Source organism: Lipomyces tetrasporus (genome assembly GCF_029532465.1).
Source record: "Lipomyces tetrasporus strain NRRL Y-64009 chromosome Unknown POJ06scaffold_9, whole genome shotgun sequence".
Taxonomy (NCBI): Eukaryota; Fungi; Ascomycota; class Lipomycetes; order Lipomycetales; family Lipomycetaceae; genus Lipomyces; species Lipomyces tetrasporus.
In genome coordinates, this window is record NW_026611604.1 from 901,380 (window position 1) to 920,985 (window position 19,606).

Genomic DNA, 19,606 nt, shown 5'->3' on the forward strand with positions numbered 1-19,606 from the left:
GTATACCTTGTTTCCCAAGTACAGTCACAAAAGTAATCGTATGTAGCAATCCGGTACTTTGATCCAAATATTTTCAAATCCTTGGGTCCTCTAAAAACGACGGGTCAGAGAGGACGTTTGGTATATCCGTTAATGTTGGTGGGCTGGATCACGAATTCACGAATCGACGCTTATACCGCATCTATCTGGCCACTCGACCCAGAAACCTAACCCTTAAAATGCGCAGTTTCGAGCAGCTCTGATTCTCGGACCAGATATGTCACCCAACTAATTCACGTGCAGGGAGTATAATCGATTGAACCCGGTTCGACAAAAGAATGCGACAGTGGTTTGCGGCACAGGAAATAGCTTATTCAAACTTCATTTGGCCAAACCCTCACACTAAGTACATTAATCAACATTGGCCAAACCCTCACATTAAACAGATTAATCAACGGCGTAAATTACACAAAAAATCGCGAATAATACCATAGCCAAAAGTCCCAATCACATTCCCAAACAATCCCTATCTTTTTGTAAAGTACAAGTATACATAATATACATCCGATACAAATTGGATACCAGTTTCACGTTATCCCTTATTTTTCACAGTGTCACCAAAAACATAGCTTAACATGCGCCATATGTTATAATACAGAATAATAGCACAAAAATCACTACACATTAAGATCGCGGAGTCGGTTGACTGCTTTCTGATACCTTTGAGCTGTAGGCGTTTGTTAGCGTCACGACGGCTGTAGATTCAAACAAACAAGGAAACTTACCTGCCGCCTTCTTGTACCACCTAATAGCCTCATGCATGTTCACGGTCGTGCCGATTCCATTCTCCATGAAATATCCGACCGCATACTCTGCCTTGGCCAACCCCTTTTCTGACGACCGGCGCGCCCACAAGTACGATTCGGTCTCGGACTTTGGCAGCACATTGTCGGCACCAGTCAAATACCATCCACTCAATCCCAGCTCGCTCTCCGCGTCGCCCTTTTGTGCAGCACGCGAATACCAGGCGATGCTTCTTTTGGGATCAACCTCGCAGCCCATATGTCCGTACTCATGCGCCGCGCCCATCTTGAACTGGGCAGGAAGATATCCCAATACCGCAGCCTTGCCGTACAAGTCCAACGCAAGACCGTCATCGTGGGGCAAAAAGCCGTTACTTCCGTCCGCGGTCTCGTACAACCGTGCTAGTTCATACAACGCATGCGGGTTCTCATGGTCCGCCTGATCGGCCGCTCGTTTCAACCAAATTAAAGACTCGCTCGTGCTCTGGCCCTGTCCTAATCCCCCGCGAAGGAGAACCATTCCAATCTTATACATGGACGCGGTATCACCCTGCTGGGCTGCTTGCTTGTAATAAGTCCAAGCTTTACCCTCGTCTTTCCGAGTGCCGCTTCCCAACTCGTAGCAAACGGCAGTCCTATACGACCCTCGCGCATGACCGAGTTTTGACGCTTTCTTGTAGTACTCAAACTCCTTCTCGCGATTCATCTCGAGACCAAGCTTGCCGCCCGCACCATAGCACGTGCCAAGGAAATACACAGCCTCGGGATAAGGCTTCGACCCGCTGGCAAACTTCTTGACGATTTTCTGGGCTGAGACCGTCCAGTTCTCGATATACTTGCGGATCGCTTTCGAGTCGAGCTCGCCGGACCGAGAAGACAGTGTCGGCGAGGACGCGGCTTCGAGAAGCGCCTTTGCATATGCGAGCTGTACTTCGGCATTGTGCTTCTGGTCTTTAGCGCGTTGCCTTGCGGCGTCGAACGCGGATTGAGTGAGCGGTGTCGGGACGGTAATGGGATCTGGTGGGAGGATAACTTGTGCGGACGCCATTGCAGATGCCGGGGAATATTGACGTACCGGAGCTGGATGCGAGGTCGACAAGAGGGCTTGGACTTGATTAGCGGCTTGAGGTAGCTGATTTTGCTGAGGAGCTGGCACTGGCGATGGCGATGCCTTGACGCCGGACAGAACAGGTTCCCGCTGCAAGGGTCGGGCATATCGGTCCGCAGACGATGCAGTATCCTCATACTCATACGTCGGCGCTCTCGCAAAACTCTGATTTCGTGGCGGACCGCCACCCGCCTCCGATTCCAACGTCGCAGCACGGGGAAGTGGCGACATACGAGCTCCATCAGGCTCGAACGTTTGATCTCGCGACAAGCCTCGCGCACCTGCACCGCCCTGCATGGGTGGCGGTGGCTGCTGAAGACCGCGATATCCTTGTCCCGGCATATTTTGCCCTGGTGGGATTTGCTGATTGCCAGGGAGTGACGGGCCACGCACGGGTGAAACAGGGTATTGAACATCTTGTTGAGGCGGTTGGCCGTAAGGGCTTGCTGGACGAGGCACGTATCCCTGAGGTGGCATGGGTTTGCGCAATAGTGGCGGGAGCATCGTTACTGGAGGCTTCGGCGGATAATATTCTGCCTCGTCGACATACTCCATCGGCTGCATGGGCCGAATCTGGCGTGCGAACTGAGGAGGCGGATATGGTGACTCGGTACGCGGTTCTGAGGACTCGGACGAGGAGTTGGACGAGTTCGATGGGCCAAAATTCGGTTCATCAGCCAAATCTGTGTCGTTGCGAAGAATTTCATTGGTCGAGGCAGACCCATTTGGAACGTGGTCACTGTCAATAGGATTATCGTCCATATACATATCAAGCACGTTGTCCACGGTTTCAGTATAATCTCCGCTGTGCCGTGCATCCGTAGCCGGGAATGGTGATGGCGACGGGACCGGCGACGGTGTCGTGGCAATATCCAGCGTTGGCCGTTCCTGACTGTGCTTTTGAGGAGTCTGATACACAGGACCTGATTCTGCGCCATACTGAGCGTCTTCAATCCGTCTAGAAGATTCAGGTCCGCTAACCGGACCACCAGTGTACATAGGGCTGTCACTTCCACGCCGTCGACCTTGCACAGGCAACGGAGGTGGTGACTGCACGGCAATGGGGCCCGAGGCCGACCTCGGCATACCTCTACCTCGCACATGAGGTGGAGGCAGTGGAGGGCGCGGATTTCCCTGGCCACCACCGTAATAGTAATCGTCGTCGTCGTAATAAGGAGCCTGGCGCACTGGAGGTGGGCCGCGACGGGGCTGCCCACCACCGCTGATATCCATTCTCTGCATGCCGCCGTTCAAGTGCTCCATGTTGCCTCTATACTGTTGTTGGTACTGTTGTTGCAGCGGTGGCGGCGGTGGCTGCTGGGGGACCCCGACAGGTCGTCGGGGAGGTCGTTGTTGCTGCAGTTTCATCTGAGCTAAACCACCGCCGGCGCCGGGCGGGAATCTCGAATCGTACGCGCCGAGGTCCTCGCTCACCATAGAGGAGTAGTCGTCAATCGGCACGTCGTCGTTGCCATCGTCACCGAAGTCGTCACCGAGGTCGTCGAATCGCTCCTTGTCTCGCTGGCGCTGGCGCAACGCGTGCGTCGGCGCAGGGAACCGACGCGGAGGACCAGTCGCGAGGTTGTCGGCGTGAGCTTGTGAGGCTGAAGGAGGTTGAGGAGGACCACGTCTGTACGGGCCAGGCGCGCCGTAGTACTGCTGTGGTGGATAGTTGTGGGACGGCGGTGGAGGCCCTCGTTGTTGTGGACGAGGAGGATATCCTTGCTGCGGGGGGCCCCTGGGCATCTGGACGGGACGGCTGTCGGGATAGGGACCAGCGGACGCAGGACCCAGACCGTAAAGATGGTCGTCAGAAGGCCGCTGGCGACGTGGTAGTCGTGACGGGGGTGGTGGATATGCCATGGTTGTGTGTTGAGGGTCGAGAATGGGCACAAGGAGCAATATCGTGGACGAGTGAGGAGGGAGCAAGTTAAGTAGAAGGGAGACAAGACAGGCGCGAAGTACACAACCCGATACAGCCTCAGGGTTCGGGCTAACTCTTGTGGTTAGGGCAACCAATATTCTGGATACGGAAGCGCGGAGATGTTGTGTGGGCGGCGCAGCGGCTCGACCCGGACAAGTTCGTGAGCAACGCTCAGCCACTGAGGATATATATATATATATTATATGTTACAACTATAACTCTGGCATAATCTCATGACCCGTTGCTGCTCATGCCCCTGACCAGACCAGCTGTAATTGAAGCCAGTACTTTGGTCGGGCTGATGCATCGAACAGACGTCGTCTCTGCTCGGAAGCACGTCAAGCTGAGCTGAGCAGGCTAATGTCACCTGACAAATAATATAGATAATATAGGCCGCCAATCTTCCAGCAGCCTCGGCCATAATGAATTTCAATCAACACTGCAAAGCACATAGCGAACGAACCCAGCGTATATTCTTGCCTAAAGCTATTTCTGGCAAACTCAACTCGTCAAGTTTCCCAAGGATCATTCGTTACATTCATCTAACTCTAAACCGTTCGTCTCACGGTTAGGGTTAATACTTTTGCATCCTTGTGCCGGGAATGCGTCGAGGATTTTGTCAACATTCCTTGTGTCCAGTCTGCCGTTATGCTTGCTTGTATCCCGCACCGCCCGCTACAACTTATAACGTTGAGCACGCGACTATGTGTATTTGTTGCAGTTGGCGACGGCGCAATTTTACCCGGCGAAAACAAATTCCTGTCACCGCAAGCCAAGCAGCCGCCGACACTTTCAGGGGCGACACGACTGCGGCTCACCGTAACCAACTCGCTTAAAGGCCCCATAGAAGATATAAAGACACATATGGTGGACGTGCACACGAATAACGACGTACGAATATTCGTAAGTCGAATACGACGTAATATTCATAAATCCTAAATAGTACTATCATCCAGAGATTTATATACATCTCGCAGCACCACCAAGGCGCCTTATAGTGTCCGGGCGCAACGAGTTCCTCCGTAAGCCTGGTAAATCGCGTCCACTATTAAACAATCTTCGCTAAATAATCTCTGGAGGCCGCTGCCATTCGCGGATATTCATCGTTAATTCATTACGTGTTCTCCACCAAGGGAGTAGCCAGTTTTCGTGTCCAGGAGTAAACAAGACCACGCGACAAGCCTCTGGTGCCTATTAGCTTCACCCTAACCTCGTGGTATAAGTTACGGCTCGGCATTTAAAACTACGAATAATTACGAATCGAATACGAATAAGACCTCCCAAACCAATAGTCGAGTACGAATATGAGTTGCGCCAAAAAAGTCGAATACGAATAAGCAAAATCTTTATTCGCGTGCAGTAGTGGACGACATTATGCAGGTTTCGAGTTTTCTACAAATTAGAAATGCATGTGTCAACCACGTTTGCCATGAATATATGTATATCTCGCCACTAGAATTGGCTGTCCATGCATGCCATTCAAAACCAACTTCGATTCCGGAAAGGTTCAGCCTTAGGAGGGTCTCATTCTCTGAACAAGAGTCTGGAGCAATGCCGTCTGCCGCGAGGCTTCCTGTCTTTGATCGTGGCAGTACCTGGACGAAGCTATCAGCTGGACAACCACCAATAACCAGAAAAAACAAAACGAATACCATAATATCAAGTGAACATGCAACGCGACCATCACTAGCCGCTGACTCGACAGATGTTGGAACTTTCCGAGAACTTCTTGCCTCTTTGAAGCCCATCGAATTCGCCGCTCCAACCGGCTATGTTTCCAGTTCCCGGGCAGGAGCTTTGGTCCCAACCCGGCGAAGTCTTCTTTAAGCGATGCAACTGTTGCCCTGATGGACTCTTCCGTCGACTGAAGAGTATTGTTGTGCTCGGCCGAGTGCCTGCAATCCTCCATCCCTTCTGGAATAGCAGTCTTCCAGAGGAATACAGGCTTTAGCTGTGTTTCAGCAAGCTTGAGATCACGATTGAACTTGTCAATCTCCGCGTCCGCCTCCACCGTGAGGGCATAAAAACCTGCGCCAGCAACAACCGTGGCGACGACAAACGTTAGCACTCCGATGATGTCGGCCGCGAGGCCAAATCCGTCAAGACTGTTCATGCTTCCAATATTCAATAATTCCTAAAGATGTCCGCGAACATCGCATATAAGATACGTTGATTTCATGGTGTGACGAGAAGTCATCACGTCCACGCGCGTGCCGGCGGAGCTGCAGCTCCTGTTCAATTTGGAATCGTGACGACAGGAATTATCCACGCCGTCTATGTGCCTGCGGCCTCCCACAAGAAACTTAGGCTTTTCGATATTTAAACTACTTTGTGTGCGGGCGTGCTGCTTTCGAACTATTGTGAGGTTGGTGCTTCTCGCACAATCCGTTCGGGGTGCGCGCAGGGCTACGGAAGGGCGCAGGCCAAATTTTAAAAATTATCTGTCTTAAATAGCCGCTCTGCTAATTTCATTAATTTAATCTCCAGGAACTCGAGGTTCCGCTCTTCGCTCAAATACGCATGCCGCAAACACTACTCATCCTGCACAAAGTGCTTCGCAACAAGAAGCTCATCCTAGCCAGCATTCACCTGGACATAGCTCTCCACCATACGTCAGGAGTGGAACGCGCCTCAGGGCTTGCACAGAATATATTGCGCGACCGTCGCCGAAATTGTTCTCAAACGATAGTGGGGTGCAGCTGCTTGTCCCCGCACGCAGCTGTCTGACTCCAGGAACTCTGCCTTCCTATGGCACGAGTTTTTTGACCTTTTCGGATGCGGTCGGAGTATGCGGATGTGTGGCTAAATATCCGATTTTATTCCTGTCGGCCCGGAACTCAATGTCTTCAAGGACCCAAGGGTAGATGTCCTGCCTCCAGTCAGTTGTGATCTTCGGTTATATTTTAATACCCACTTTGTAAGCTTCGACACCGAACCACGTGTCGAGATGGCCGTAGTCCTGAAACACCTTGCGGCGGTACAAATCGGGCCCATTGACGTCTCGCAAAAAGTTGTAGTCAGCATCGGTCGACTCAAGGTTGTATGTCTGATTCTTGTCACCGTGGATAAAGGATATTGGGAAGCTAGATAACTAGTCAGACAACTGAACTGAGTTTTAAACACATTGCAAAATCGGCTCACTTCAAATACTTGCGCGCATTGTTCGCCGTCACGTAAACTTTTTCGCGCTTATCGTTGAGCAGCTCCTTCTGGATCGTCATGTCAATGAGCTGTCTGAGGGTCTGTACAGAGCGTCAGCACCGAGTTCATGGGACAAAAGAAGAACATACCGTCATGTTAACTCCGCCGATGATCTTGTCGAGATTGGAATGAAGCGCATCATTCAAGTTGTCATGGTGCCACAAAAGACCAAAGCAGAGACTACTGCGATGGCACACGGTCGAGCCACAAATCTCACTGAACTGGCCGACCGGATAGAGGCGCAGGGCTTGGTCAACTGCAACTTCGATAAGACCGTGAGGAGCGCTGCGGACATCGAGGTAATCAACACCAAACACGCGGTTGACAATAGGCGCCAAGTACAAGTGCGCCTTGACCCAATTGACGGTTGCTGCGACAGGGTGCATCGCCACCTGTGATGCGACAACATGGCCAAGGCCGGAGATGGTCCCGTCGAGCAGTCCCATAAACGTCGCAACACTACCCGCACAATGAACGACGGCCGAGATATTAGTACAGCCTGTGGATTGCTTGGTTTCGGCAACAGCCGCTTCGACATCAAAGCGAACGCTCTCCACCGCAATCTGACCTGTCGACGCACGAATTGTGGGCGAAAGTCGATGGTCCAGAGCGAAGACATCGTAGCCACGGTCGGTCAAAAACGTCACAAAGTTGGTGGGGATTAGGTGCGTTCCAAAAATCTCATATGTCACACTGGCTCCAGGCACAAGCAAGATGGGACCCTTCTTGCCCGCGTTCCATCTGTGCATGCGAATATGGCCACCATCTTTGGTCGGCGCGTTCCATTGCTCATGCGTCGTGCTCGTACTGGCGTACACGATGCCCTTGCTATACCCAGGATACTGGAGCATGGGTGGTAGGAAATGCTCAGCGACATTCGCAGCAAAGTATGTCACAAACTGTGCGCTTATCTTGAACGAGGCCAGCTGCTGGCGGAGCCTGGCCAGACGAGGCGGAAGGTTGACGTTCTCGGGCAGATTAGCCCAGGCCGCGAAACCAGTGAGCTCTCTGATGAAATCGCTCACGCCAAGGTGAAGAATACCGCGTCCTAGTACAGTTCCAGCCTTGAGATGGCCTTTATCCTCACCCACCGAGACTGTCACGTAAAGTGTCGTTGTTGCCTTCCAGACAAGGGCGGCATTGAGCATCGCCGTCCTGTCGACAATTTTATGGCCCTCAAATTTGTACTTGCTTCCGTCGGTTGCCAGGAGATTCAAGTCATACGCAAGATTCTCCGTGCTGACATGACTGAGATCACGGCTGAAGAGCCGAAAGCGGCTACCTGCACAGACAAGAAGAGGATCCTCAGAAAGCGCACGACAACTAACTGTGCCCGCAATGTCCGCCGAGTGGTCATCGAGCGACACGAGGGTGCGTAAGTCATAAGCAATGATTGTCAGGAAGACATCCATAGTTGTCGAACTTGCGCGACCTTGGCATTCTGCGGTGTGGTAATCCTCGCTGAGAACGTCGGTGCCAAAGTAGCCTTTCATGACTTCGCTGAATGCGATACCACCTTTGCTGGGCAGGGTGGTCAACGACCAGCTGCTATTCGCCTGAAGGTCGTTGGCGACTTGAAGCACAGGCTTAGATGGCGCGAATGCCGGCGCCTTAAAATTAATCTCGCGGGTGACGATGTGTGGGTTGATGACCCAGCCACGGTCCCTGGCTGCCAACTCCGCCATACGTTCTGCCACTGCAGTTATGGTGAGGAATGGATTTACGCCAAGAGCGGCCGGAATGACCGCGCCGTCCACGACATAGAGCCCCGTGTGAACCTCGGTCTTCTTGTTGCCGTCGCTATATTTGAACACTTGTCCTTTATGATTAGTGACACCGCTCTTGCCGTCGTCGGCCATGACGCAGCCTCCAATTGAATGTACAGTGATGAGACCGTTGTGTGCGATCGGGGTGTGGAAAGGTCCAGGGACAAATGTCCCGCCGCTCTGGACAGTCATGCGGGCCAGCGTTTCGTGTAACTCGTGAACGCGTGCGGTGTCTCCGACACCGCCAAACGCGATGCGCAGCTTGTTGTTCTGGAGACTGAGAATGCCCTGGTTATCATCATGGCTCATGATCAAGTACATCATGGTACGATGAAGTGCTCCGACAAAAGGTCCACCGACACGGCTTTGAATCTCACGAGCTTTGGCCACAATGGCTTGGATAGGACCCCTGTACGGTTGCACCTTCTGGGGCGTCAAATCGAACATGGCCTGTAGGAATGGCCACACTGCGAAAGGAGCAACGCCCTCCTCAATGACATATCGCCTGAGAAGTTCTGGGTTGTTGCGCATGTCAATAATGCCCGTGATGCAGGGCCCGACTTGCTCGGTGTCCGGACGCTTGGCAGGATCATTGGAACCCACTCCGATGGCATTGCACTCGCCATCAGTCAAATTGTAGCCAAAGGCTAGAATATCGCCATTACCTGAGTACGACCTACCCACATTGTCGCTCACAGGTAGGCCCATTGCCTTGCTTCGAAGAATGATTTCAGTCGACCCTAAAGTGCCGGCGCCAATGAACACATCGTTGGCCAACACAAAGAACGGATGAGTGGCAAACTCGTCAAAATCCTGACGACCGGGCTGCAGCCACCTGAAGAAAACGGCCCAATTCTTGGTGGATTCGATATACTTGACATGGGTGACCTCGCAGCTGCAAAATATCTCTGCGCCATGGTTCCAGGCGTCCGCGATATATGTGACAAGCGTTGTGGTCTTACTCCAATCGTTAATACCAGTACAGTCATTACCCGTAAGTGTGGATGCGTTCTGAGAGACACCGGCCGCATTGAGCCCATAATCGAAGCTGACTGTGATTGGAGTGCGGCCGAACTGGTTGCTGTACTCTGGACCAAGACGGTGAACTTGTCTCTCTAAGGTTGAGAGCTTCTTGAGCTTGGGCCAGTCCTCAGGATACTTGTTGGGGCGAAGCATCTGCTCGGCTCGGTCGTAATACTTGGACAGACCCTCCCCTCTTAACTCTTGTGGCCAGACGTCCATGTGCTCGGTGAGATCGTCCATACGCAGACCGACATTGGCATTGAGATGGCTCGTGCCTCCAAGGCCCTCGCCTACAAAGGCATTTTGCTCATCTCCAATATAAAGATGGTAAAGGCCATTGCGCTTCCCGGACTCGAATGTCTGATCAGGAGCCGAAACATGCACTTCTGACGTAGCGTCGTCGACACCTTCTGGGAACTCGCCGGGCCAGCGCTCGACGCCTTTTTCGAGTACAGCGACCGAATGGCCCGTTCGAGCCATGCGACAGGCAGCAACGCCAGCACCATAGCCGCTGCCCACCACAACGACCTCGTAGAAAGGTTTCATCTGGGGGACCGAGAGGCCGATGCGGGGATAAGTACCTTCCTGCTGACTAAACGACATCGTGAGAATGAGCCAGGTTTGAGAACATGAAGATGGAAGGAGATGATGGCGACGGCCATGCTGCGGAGCATCGCATTTTATTATTACCGGTAAGGCAAGATGAAGGTAATCATTGGGGGTCTGGGTGACGTCAGATCACTCGACAGGGGTTGTAATACAATGCGCTGTGATGGCACAGCCCAAAGACGGTCGAGGCAGTGGACCCCGTTAACGCGAGATGTATCGTGGTCGGCGGTGATCATTGACCATGAAGGTATAAAAGGTTCAGCATTATCCCATGTGCCACGAACCATGGACAAGCCCGACTATCACGAGATTTCCCATTCCGTGCCACGCAAACTCGATCCAATAGTCCATCCCACATTCTGCACCAATTTGCGTTTTAGCACCTAGTTGGGACTGCACCACAGTATTGTATTCATTGATATATCTGGAACGATTGCTGTGTGTGGAGTACGCCACACCAGTTAGAGTTATCATTTTGGTCCGAGCGGCGGGTCCTTGATAGCCAAACCTGTTCACGGTTGATCCGTAACTCCTTTGCTACCACTTTAGTTACCTGTCAAATTGACCTATATCTGATGAAGCTCAGCAAATGTATTAACAAAACTACACACGAAAAGAAAGAGCAGAAGAAAGCCATGGGCTGGAGCGTCGAATACGGCAACTTTATGCAGCGCTTGGCTGGAAGCGTGGCCCTTGCATGTGACAATAATGTGGCTTCACGCAAGGCTGCGAGAGAGTGACGATGAGAATGAGCGGGCACGCCTCTAGGTCTCTAGGGCTTATTGTTTCGAGCTGGAATCTGATGATTGTAACCGTAGACACAATACGATATAAGTTAACGATACACGCAAAGATCAAGACATATTATCTTATTTTGTATCAGACGCATCAAGTATCATCTGTATTCTCTGTCTAATTTTTCATTACCAAATTCGTCTCGCTAAGATCGATTTCATTTCTAGTGCCAGGATCGGTTGGGAAATTTAGCAACGGCTGAGAATCTGAGGGGTATAAACTGCAAGCTGCGACATCAGGGTCGGCGACAACGCTATGTCCTGAGGCGCTGTTATGAGGATTCCGAGGGTAAGAGTCGTACTCCTGTTATTTGTGTTTTTGTCGCAGGGCATTTCACATTATCACACTTTCAAATGACACGCTTCTATGTCGAAGCAGCTATTGAGAACATATTCGTAAAAGCGGCCCAAACATAGCCGGTCGCCCGCCCGAATTCCATACTTCCAGCCTATCGCCGCAACTGAAACTCCTTCAATTATATCGGCCGGAGCAACTCCTGCGCACACTCCCGTCCACCTTACGACCGACACTATCCAACATAACGTGCGTCCATTGCGTTCATATTTTCGGAGTGCCAAATTTCAAGCTCTGCAAGGGATCGCTAGGTCAAGTCTGGCCTTGTTAGATGGCATTTAATTAGTTCGGATATTTACTTATCCGAACGAAGTTGCTGCAACTTAATTGTCAATATGAAGGCAGTAAACACCTATCATCTGGTATTAATACAATATATACATAATGGCATTCTTAACCGAGTCTAATTACTGGCGGCATTCCGTCTCGCGACCTCATCAGTCAATGCTTTTCTCATATCGTCCTTCGGCGCGGCAATACCTGTCCACAGTGCAAACTGCGCATATCCCTGCTCCAGCAAAACATCCGTTCCACGGACAACCTCCCACCCACCAGCGCGTTCAGACACCTTCATCAACGGCGTGACATTAGGCTTGTACGCCATCTCGACCAAAACACCTCCTTCCTTCCCGAACAGCGACAGAGGGATATCATCTTCAGTAATCACATCACCAGGAATGTTGCCAATTATCACACTCAACGGCAACGACTCCTGTTCCGGCCACGATTCGATTTGATAGCTGTCGACGACAATCACATGCGCTTTATCCTTGAACTCCTCTGCAATCTGCTCTGCTTTGGACTTGGAGCGATTGTAGATGTAGATTATCCCGACGTTCAACTCACTGAGGGCATATACTGCCGCTCTAGCCGACCCACCGGCGCCGATAACCAAGCCGCTGTCAGGCGGTCGCAATGAATTAGACATCCGAGCCTCGATGCACTGTTTGATACCCGACCAATCTGTGTTCTCGCCTGTTAACTTTCTGCTGCCGCCGACAGTAGTTACCACAATAGTATTAACCGCTCCAATCCTTTTCCCGGCGTCAGAAATGTCGTTTAGGAACCGCATAATTTCAAGCTTATGCGGCACTGTGACTGACGCTCCACCAAAATTCGGGTCAGCCAGCACGGCGGAGATCTCATCTTTGTCAAGAGATTGGACGTCGTAGAGCGAGTACTGGTGGGGTAATCCGGCGACCGCGAATGCGGCGTTATGGATTGTTGGTGAGAGTGAGTAGGACACGTTGTATCCAAATAAATAGAATTGCTTCTTCTCCGCCATATTTATTGTAGTAATGGAGTCGATGGATTGTACGGAACAGGTCGTGAACAATGCCCGTAAACAAGTGTGAAGATTATGAACCGTACGCGCTGTTAAAGTTACCGACCCAAAGCCTTTATCCCTGCGCAAATACGCAAACGCGCACGCTTTGTGTATCTAAATCGAAGCAATCGCAACGGCTATGCCACGAGTGTGCAACCGTGATCTCGCAGTTTTAATTCTCCATTCAGATTAGGGGTCCGATCACATGCCCCGCATTTAACAAATCACAACGAGATTCCAGTCGATTTATTACCTATTTTATAGGTTCTACAACAAACTGGAACGCTACTTGGGATACAGTCAAACGGTCTGGCACCCCAAATGGCACTTTCGAATCAGGTATCCCCGAGGATGCCAGTCGGCTCAGTGCTGGCGCTTTATACACACTACATCCATACTCATCCGCTTCTGTACGTTATTCAACTAACTACTTGTGGCGTGGTTCATAAAATACTAACTGGAAACACAGTTTCAAGGCGATAACGGTTGCATTCATAAGTGGATCAAGTGAAATCATCTCGTCATACATAGCCGAATTCCTGTCACGCCGAGCCAGGAAATCAAGCTCGTTAACGCCGCCGAGGTGGACTAAATTCCCGTTTAGCAAAGACAGGGTCGCAAAGCTTTCGGCGTATGGATTTTTTGTAGCCGGGCCGCTACTTCACTGTATGTATGTGACTGTGTAGAGAGTCGATGGATGCTGACGGACCTGCTGAAAGATATCCTGGCATTAGTGGCTCGACTTGCACCCGCGACATCGCGGTACAGAAAGTTACGGTTATACTTTGCTGCATTACTGTTAACGCCGCTTCTTGACGTTGCGCATATAATCACAATGTCTGTCGTTGCCGGCGCACGCAAGCCACAACAAGTAGGAGCCACGCTGCAACGCGGCATGTTACCGGCCATAAATGTTACTGCCCCGTGGTTCCCAGCGATTATAGTGATAGCTTCGAGTTTGGGAATTGGTGTTGATTGGTGGACGGTACTGTGCGCGAGCATGGCAGGCGGGATCGGTGTTGTTGGTGGAGTTGTGTCCAAAAGCAGGCGGTAGATGCTTAATGGGATGGCGTATATGGATTTTGGTATTCATTATTTAAATTATACAGCTGAAGATATAAAGATCACATATGTAGACCGTGAACCCTCCCAGTAACGCCTATAATGCCAAATAGTGTACAAGAATAATAGCAAAGTATTCATCTTGGTGCCCTCCCGGTACGTCTTTGAGCTCTCGGCTGTGCTTCCTCCTCCTCCACAAATCCTCCCGCATGGCTCCTCGCATGTCTGGGATAGCTGTGCTCGTGGACTTCATCCGCAACATCGTCCTGGCTTTCCGGCATCTCGTCCTGTCGCAAATACCGGACCCGCCTCTGCGCCCTTCCAGCCCGAACACCGCCCCCATCCTCCCTCCGATCCCGATAAAACTCGGCAACGGAACTAATCCTTCCGAACGGTGTGGCGCGTAACAGTTCGCCCTGCGGAACCTCACGCGCGTCGTCCGGCATGCGATTCATGAGCCCCTGCAAATCCAAATCCTTCCACGCCGATGCGTTCAAAAACGACATTGGAAGCGTGCCAGGACTGGCTGTCGCAATGGCAGCGGCAGCACTTGCCGCTGACGCAGCCGAAATCGAGCCGCCATGTAGCGCGGTTGTGTATGCTGCTGGCCGGTACCTTCGCAGCTGCGAGAGCAAGATGCCAAAGGCTGCGTGCTGGTCTGGGACGACGTCATCTTCATCTTCAGGGTTGATTGGTTGGAATTCCGGCGGGATTACGATTTCTTCGTCAGGCAGGTGGGACGAGACCCAGTCTTCGAAGAACAGGGCCGATCGGGGTGGGTTGATGTGGATATGTGACCGGCTTGAGTCGCGCTGGGGCATTTCTCATGTATACTGTAATGGCGGAGAGCAAATTTGTATCATACGGACGTGATGACTGATCAATATGACGAGCGACAGCGGGGTATTCAAGAGGTTTGTTTAGATGCCGACCTGAACGCTTTCCTGGTGTCAGGGGCAACTAAGTTCAAGCCTCTTGAACTCTATTTAGCACCGGGTAACAAAACCCTAGGGTAAGATGCTGGGGGGGAAAGTGTCGTGACTGTTTTTTCAAGGACCGCTAGCTGTCACAACGCTAGCAAGCTAACCGCCAATGCGAGGTCCCGTGGCGCGGCACCAGTGTGAGTGACGTCCCTACTGCGAAATTCGAGATTGCAACTTCTAATACTCTATTATCACTCGTCTTACACTAATTTACGATATATTCCCGGACATCAATTTTTTGATTCTTTCGGTATGTATTATATACTATTAATGAAGTGATTAATACGGAAAGAGACGTGGTTTGTTGACGGACGATAGGAATATAATACCTTCTTTTTGCCAACAAAGACTTAATCCAATATGGCTCACGACGACGTTTGGTACTCACACCCGCGAAAATACGGCAAGGGCTCTCGTCAATGGTATGCATTTCATTGATTTTACGAATCGGCTCGTGTTATCGAACATTCGGAACCACCGCAGGGCGGGCAATTGTGAATAGGAAACTTTTGAAAGCTGGCTGGCTTGCTATCAGATGGATGATATTTATGGACGAGTAATGGTTAATAAGGGGTTGATGCTGACGATGTATGTAGCCGTGTGTGCGCTCATCAGGCTGGTTTGATCCGCAAGTACGGCCTCAATATCTGCAGACAGTGCTTCCGAGAATACTCCAAGGACATCGGTTTCGTTAAGGTACTTTCCATATTCATTCTCCTTCGTCTTCAGACGATGGTATTGGTATGGTGAAAGCCGACGCTAACAAAACTGCAGAACCGTTAAATTACGAATGAAAAGAAGGTTGTTTCGAGGTTTATAATAGGCGTGCATTTTGTGTATTATTTTCATGAGTAAATAAAATTGGGAACCTATATACAGATGTAATACTATATGGCTACATAATCGTACAGATCGCGTCTGCTAATGAGTCCAAAGTGAGAAAAAATGGAGTTTATTGATTTCGAATTGCATATCTGAACTGTCATGGCCACCCTATGTTACTCGCACATAGAAAGCAGGTCAAATGTGGACAGCAGTACATGCATTGTTCAGGAATTAAGGCCCGGTGCTGAAGGATCACATATCTGAAAGATAGTAAGTTAGTGATGTGCAGTGAGCTTCAAAGGATGGATTGATCTCCATTCCACCACTTCCTAGGGTCAATTGCACTACGCGCTGAGCTGTCCGGTGTGAACAATGCAGACAGAACCGAGAATCAGTATACATTGCAGCTACATAGACTTGATCTTCAGACACCGCATGATTGCTTATCTAGTATGATCTTATTGACAGACTCTGATGGATTGCATGCTTCCGAGCGCTACTCGATGCTGATAGTGAAGACGACCGACTGTGTTCGAACTGTGGCACTAAAGACGCGCGAAAACACGACGGTCTGCTCGAGGTTGTCTTCTGTGTGAAACTAACTGGCGGTTTCTTCCCCAGGCATTGTTGCGAGCTCTGCATGCGACGCACACCATCTTAGCTGCACTGTTCTCCCGTCATGACTTTACAACCAGACGTCGCCATGCTTGGCTTGTTCGCTCGGTTGTGTTGGTTGGCCAAGCAAACTCGCTAACCCAGTTCCCCTACGCGGAAATACAAATGTGATACTGGGTCAGTCAAGGTGTACTGCGTGCACGATAGAACTAATACGCACGTCAGGAGAAAAACACTTATAGGCAAACGCTGAGGGAAGAGACCGATATGGTAGTAGTGAGGGCGGATAGACAGACGAGATAAGTCAGAGCTGGTGGTTTCGGCAATTGACAGGTAGTGCGAATTGACAGGACGGCAGGCACGCGACAGCGTTGAAAAAAACAAAGCAGCGCGGTGATGCCCTAAACTGGAGACGTAACCGCAGTCAATCGACGGGTTTGGTTGCATGTCCGACTAAACCGCACCGAACCGGCTCAGATGTCGGTTCCGGCGACACGGAATGCCTAGAAACGGAATGCCTAAATAGCCTGAAATCAAAGGATAATTTACGGTACAAGTGCGCTTGCACCGTGGCAATTGTACGGACGAGGAGCCGGGTAAATTAGCCACCGGCAGGGTTGGGATTGCCACAAGGTCGAAGTAGATGGCACGAACTGACTAGTGTAGACGAAGAAATGGTATACGGTTTGCAATTCTATATAACGGTGCGTGAATGGAATGCGGCAGCTAGTTGTAGCCGGCAAATAGCCATTAGTGCTGAACCGGGGCAGGGGAGCGACAGCGCCACGGTAAAGACAGTCTCGGTTTTATGCACTTTTCACAGACCAGGACTGACATACGTCCAATCCACTCTTCTTTGCTATATTTAGCGGAACCGATGAGAGGACGGGGGCCGCCGTTAGACCGACGACTGGAGCCGGGCCCCAACAGGACTCTGGATTGCTCGCGGTGAGGGGCCAGGCGGTAAACGGCAAGCGGTAGACGGCAGGCGGTAATGAGAACAAGTAGAAACAAGCGATTGCGAGGCCGCCCATTGGCCCGGAGTGATAGCGAAGGATCGTGGCGAAACTCCCCGAAAGTTGGTTTGATTCCGACTCACGGAGACGGCGCCGAATCCTCTCCAATCCTCGAACCATCGAACCGGAACCAACCGACAAGCAGTAACCCGGTTTAGTTGTCGTGGCTGCCACCCACGCCGACGCCGCCGCATCGCCGCTTTTATCTGCCCTGCCTGCGCCAGCCACTCGACCACTCGCGCGCTGCCTGCCATCTCCTCCAACTGCCCTCTTCGTCCGCTTCTCCAGCTGCGACTGTCTGCTCAGCGTACATTGTCTGTTGTCAAACAATGGCCTCAGTCCTACGGTCTGCTCGCGCACGCGCGCCTGCTCACGCTGTCACCCTTGCCAAAGTCGCGCGCTGGTCCGCCGCCTCCCGGCAAGCCGGTCCTGTCTCCCATCTCCGTCTCGTTGCACCAAGCCGGTCTTATGCTACTGAGACTGAACCTGTCGCCGCGCCAATTCCTCCCGAAGCTGGGGCGCCCAAGAAGAGCCGTCTTGCGCAGGTCGGCAAATTCTTCTGGCGTTTGACGTACGGTTCCGCGTTGATTGGCCTGGGCTACCTCGCATACGGCATCTACGAGGACCGTCATCCTGTCGATCAGAAGCCCCCCGACCCATCGAAAAAGACCCTCGTCGTCCTGGGTAAGATCAATTGCCATTCAATTGCTTTGTCTTTTGTTCCATGCCGCTTTCCGGGAAAAAACTTTTTTCCCGCGCGGTTTGCTCTGTTTACTCAGTTCGCATACACTCGAGCAATTCATGCTAACAATTTTGAATAGGCTCTGGTTGGGGATCTGTTTCTCTTCTCAAGAAGATTGACACTGAAAACTACAACGTCGTTGTCATCTCGCCCCGAAACTTCTTTTTGTTCACGCCGCTGTTGCCATCGTGCACGACCGGCACTATCGAGCACCGGTCCATCATGGAGCCTCTCCGCAACATTCTCCGCCACAAGACCGCCTCGGTCACGTTCTACGAAGCCGAGTGCACAAAGGTCGATCCGGTCAACCGCGTGTTGACGCTTCGCGACAACTCTGAGATCAAGGGCGACATTGCCGAGACCTCGCTTCCGTTCGATTACCTCGTGATTGGCGTCGGCGCGCAAAACACCACGTTCGGCATTCCCGGTGTGCAGGAGAACGCGTGCTTCCTCAAGGAAATCGCCGACGCCCAAAAGATCCGCACCCGGATCATGGACTGCATCGAGACCGCGACGTTCAAGGACCAGACCGACGAAGAGCGCAAGCGCTTGCTGCACATGGTTGTCGTCGGAGGCGGTCCGACCGGTGTCGAGTTCGCTGGCGAACTCCAGGACTTTTTCGAGGAGGACCTGCGCAAGTGGGTTCCCGAGATTGCCGACGACTTCCACGTCTCGCTTGTCGAGGCTCTGCCTAACGTTTTGCCAATGTTCTCCAAGCAGCTGATTAGCTACACCGAGAAGACGTTCAAGGACGAGAAGATCAATATCCACACCAAGACGATGGTCAAGAAGGTCGACGAGAAGACCATCTTCGCCGAGGTCACCAAGCCAGACGGAACCAAGGACATGATCGAGATGCCGTACGGCCTGCTCGTCTGGGCGACCGGCAACGCGGCCCGGCCGGTTGTGCGCGACCTCATGAGCAAGATTCCCGCCCAGGCAAAGTCCCGCCGCGGCCTCGAGGTCAATGACTACCTCGTCGTGAACGGGACCGAAGGCATCTGGGCGCTCGGCGACTGCGCTGCCACCAAGTACGCTCCGACCGCCCAGGTCGCGACCCAGCAGGGCCAGTACCTTGCCCGTCTGTTCAACACGATGGCCAAGACCCAGGCCCTCGAGGAGGACATTGCGCATCTCGAGGAGCTCGGCCACGCGACCGCGTCGCCGGACGACAAAAAGGCGCTTGCGACCGAGATCGAAGCCAAGGCCAAGGCCCTGCGCCGGACGAAGCGCCTGATGCCGTTCCAGTACACGCACCAGGGCTCGCTCGCATACATTGGGTCCGACAAGGCGATCGCGGACTTGACGTTTGGCGACGGCAACAACCTGACGTCGTCCGGCCAGATGACGTACCTGTTTTGGCGGTCGGCGTATGTGTCGATGTGCTTCAGTACCCGGAACAAGCTGCTTGTCATTATGGATTGGTTGAAGGTCAAAATGTTTGGACGGGACGTCAGTCGGGAGTAGTCTGGTG

The 19,606-nt window shown here is 51.9% G+C and overlaps 8 protein-coding genes across 8 annotated transcripts; 3 read left to right on the forward strand and 5 right to left on the reverse strand.

The window, feature by feature from the left end:
* Nucleotides 1–347: 347 nt before the first annotated feature.
* Nucleotides 348–3,917, reverse strand: POJ06DRAFT_259380 (uncharacterized protein). The gene is made up of 2 exons (XM_056188376.1): nt 765–3,917; nt 348–706 (listed from the first exon to the last, which is right to left on the reverse strand). The coding sequence occupies exons 1-2, from the start codon at nt 3,751–3,753 to the stop codon at nt 657–659; spliced, it is 3,039 nt and encodes a 1,012-aa protein (XP_056041854.1). The 5' UTR covers nt 3,754–3,917; the 3' UTR covers nt 348–656.
* Nucleotides 3,918–4,993: 1,076 nt separating this feature from the next.
* Nucleotides 4,994–6,130, reverse strand: POJ06DRAFT_150904 (uncharacterized protein). Its single transcript, XM_056184669.1, has 2 exons — nt 5,467–6,130; nt 4,994–5,409 (listed from the first exon to the last, which is right to left on the reverse strand). Exons 1-2 carry the CDS (start codon nt 5,925–5,927, stop codon nt 5,328–5,330), a joined length of 543 nt encoding a protein of 180 aa, XP_056041855.1. The 5' UTR covers nt 5,928–6,130; the 3' UTR covers nt 4,994–5,327.
* A 495-nt stretch (nt 6,131–6,625) lies between these two features.
* On the reverse strand, nt 6,626–10,542 carry POJ06DRAFT_150902 (uncharacterized protein). Its single transcript, XM_056184668.1, has 3 exons — nt 7,105–10,542; nt 6,956–7,056; nt 6,626–6,897 (listed from the first exon to the last, which is right to left on the reverse strand). Exons 1-3 carry the CDS (start codon nt 10,405–10,407, stop codon nt 6,711–6,713), a joined length of 3,591 nt encoding a protein of 1,196 aa, XP_056041856.1. The 5' UTR covers nt 10,408–10,542; the 3' UTR covers nt 6,626–6,710.
* Nucleotides 10,543–11,840: 1,298 nt separating this feature from the next.
* Nucleotides 11,841–12,921, reverse strand: POJ06DRAFT_303087 (uncharacterized protein). Its single transcript, XM_056190791.1, has one exon. The coding sequence runs from the start codon at nt 12,845–12,847 to the stop codon at nt 11,966–11,968; it is 882 nt and encodes a 293-aa protein (XP_056041857.1). The 5' UTR covers nt 12,848–12,921; the 3' UTR covers nt 11,841–11,965.
* A 45-nt stretch (nt 12,922–12,966) lies between these two features.
* POJ06DRAFT_259389 (uncharacterized protein) lies at nt 12,967–13,971 on the forward strand. The gene is made up of 3 exons (XM_056188377.1): nt 12,967–13,299; nt 13,359–13,555; nt 13,609–13,971. The coding sequence occupies exons 1-3, from the start codon at nt 13,211–13,213 to the stop codon at nt 13,941–13,943; spliced, it is 621 nt and encodes a 206-aa protein (XP_056041858.1). The 5' UTR covers nt 12,967–13,210; the 3' UTR covers nt 13,944–13,971.
* Nucleotides 13,972–14,865, reverse strand: POJ06DRAFT_259391 (Apc13p protein-domain-containing protein). The gene has a single exon (XM_056188378.1). It carries the CDS (start codon nt 14,770–14,772, stop codon nt 14,089–14,091), a length of 684 nt encoding a protein of 227 aa, XP_056041859.1. The 5' UTR covers nt 14,773–14,865; the 3' UTR covers nt 13,972–14,088.
* Nucleotides 14,866–15,162: 297 nt separating this feature from the next.
* On the forward strand, nt 15,163–15,936 carry POJ06DRAFT_259395 (ribosomal protein S14). The gene is made up of 3 exons (XM_056188379.1): nt 15,163–15,356; nt 15,531–15,630; nt 15,709–15,936. The coding sequence occupies exons 1-3, from the start codon at nt 15,295–15,297 to the stop codon at nt 15,715–15,717; spliced, it is 171 nt and encodes a 56-aa protein (XP_056041860.1). The 5' UTR covers nt 15,163–15,294; the 3' UTR covers nt 15,718–15,936.
* A 1,783-nt stretch (nt 15,937–17,719) lies between these two features.
* POJ06DRAFT_200491 (uncharacterized protein) lies at nt 17,720–19,599 on the forward strand (the record flags this gene model as incomplete). Its single annotated transcript, XM_056185191.1, has 2 exons — nt 17,720–18,074; nt 18,212–19,599. 2 exons carry the CDS (start codon nt 17,720–17,722, stop codon nt 19,597–19,599), a joined length of 1,743 nt encoding a protein of 580 aa, XP_056041861.1.
* Between the last annotated feature and the right edge of the window lie 7 nt (nt 19,600–19,606).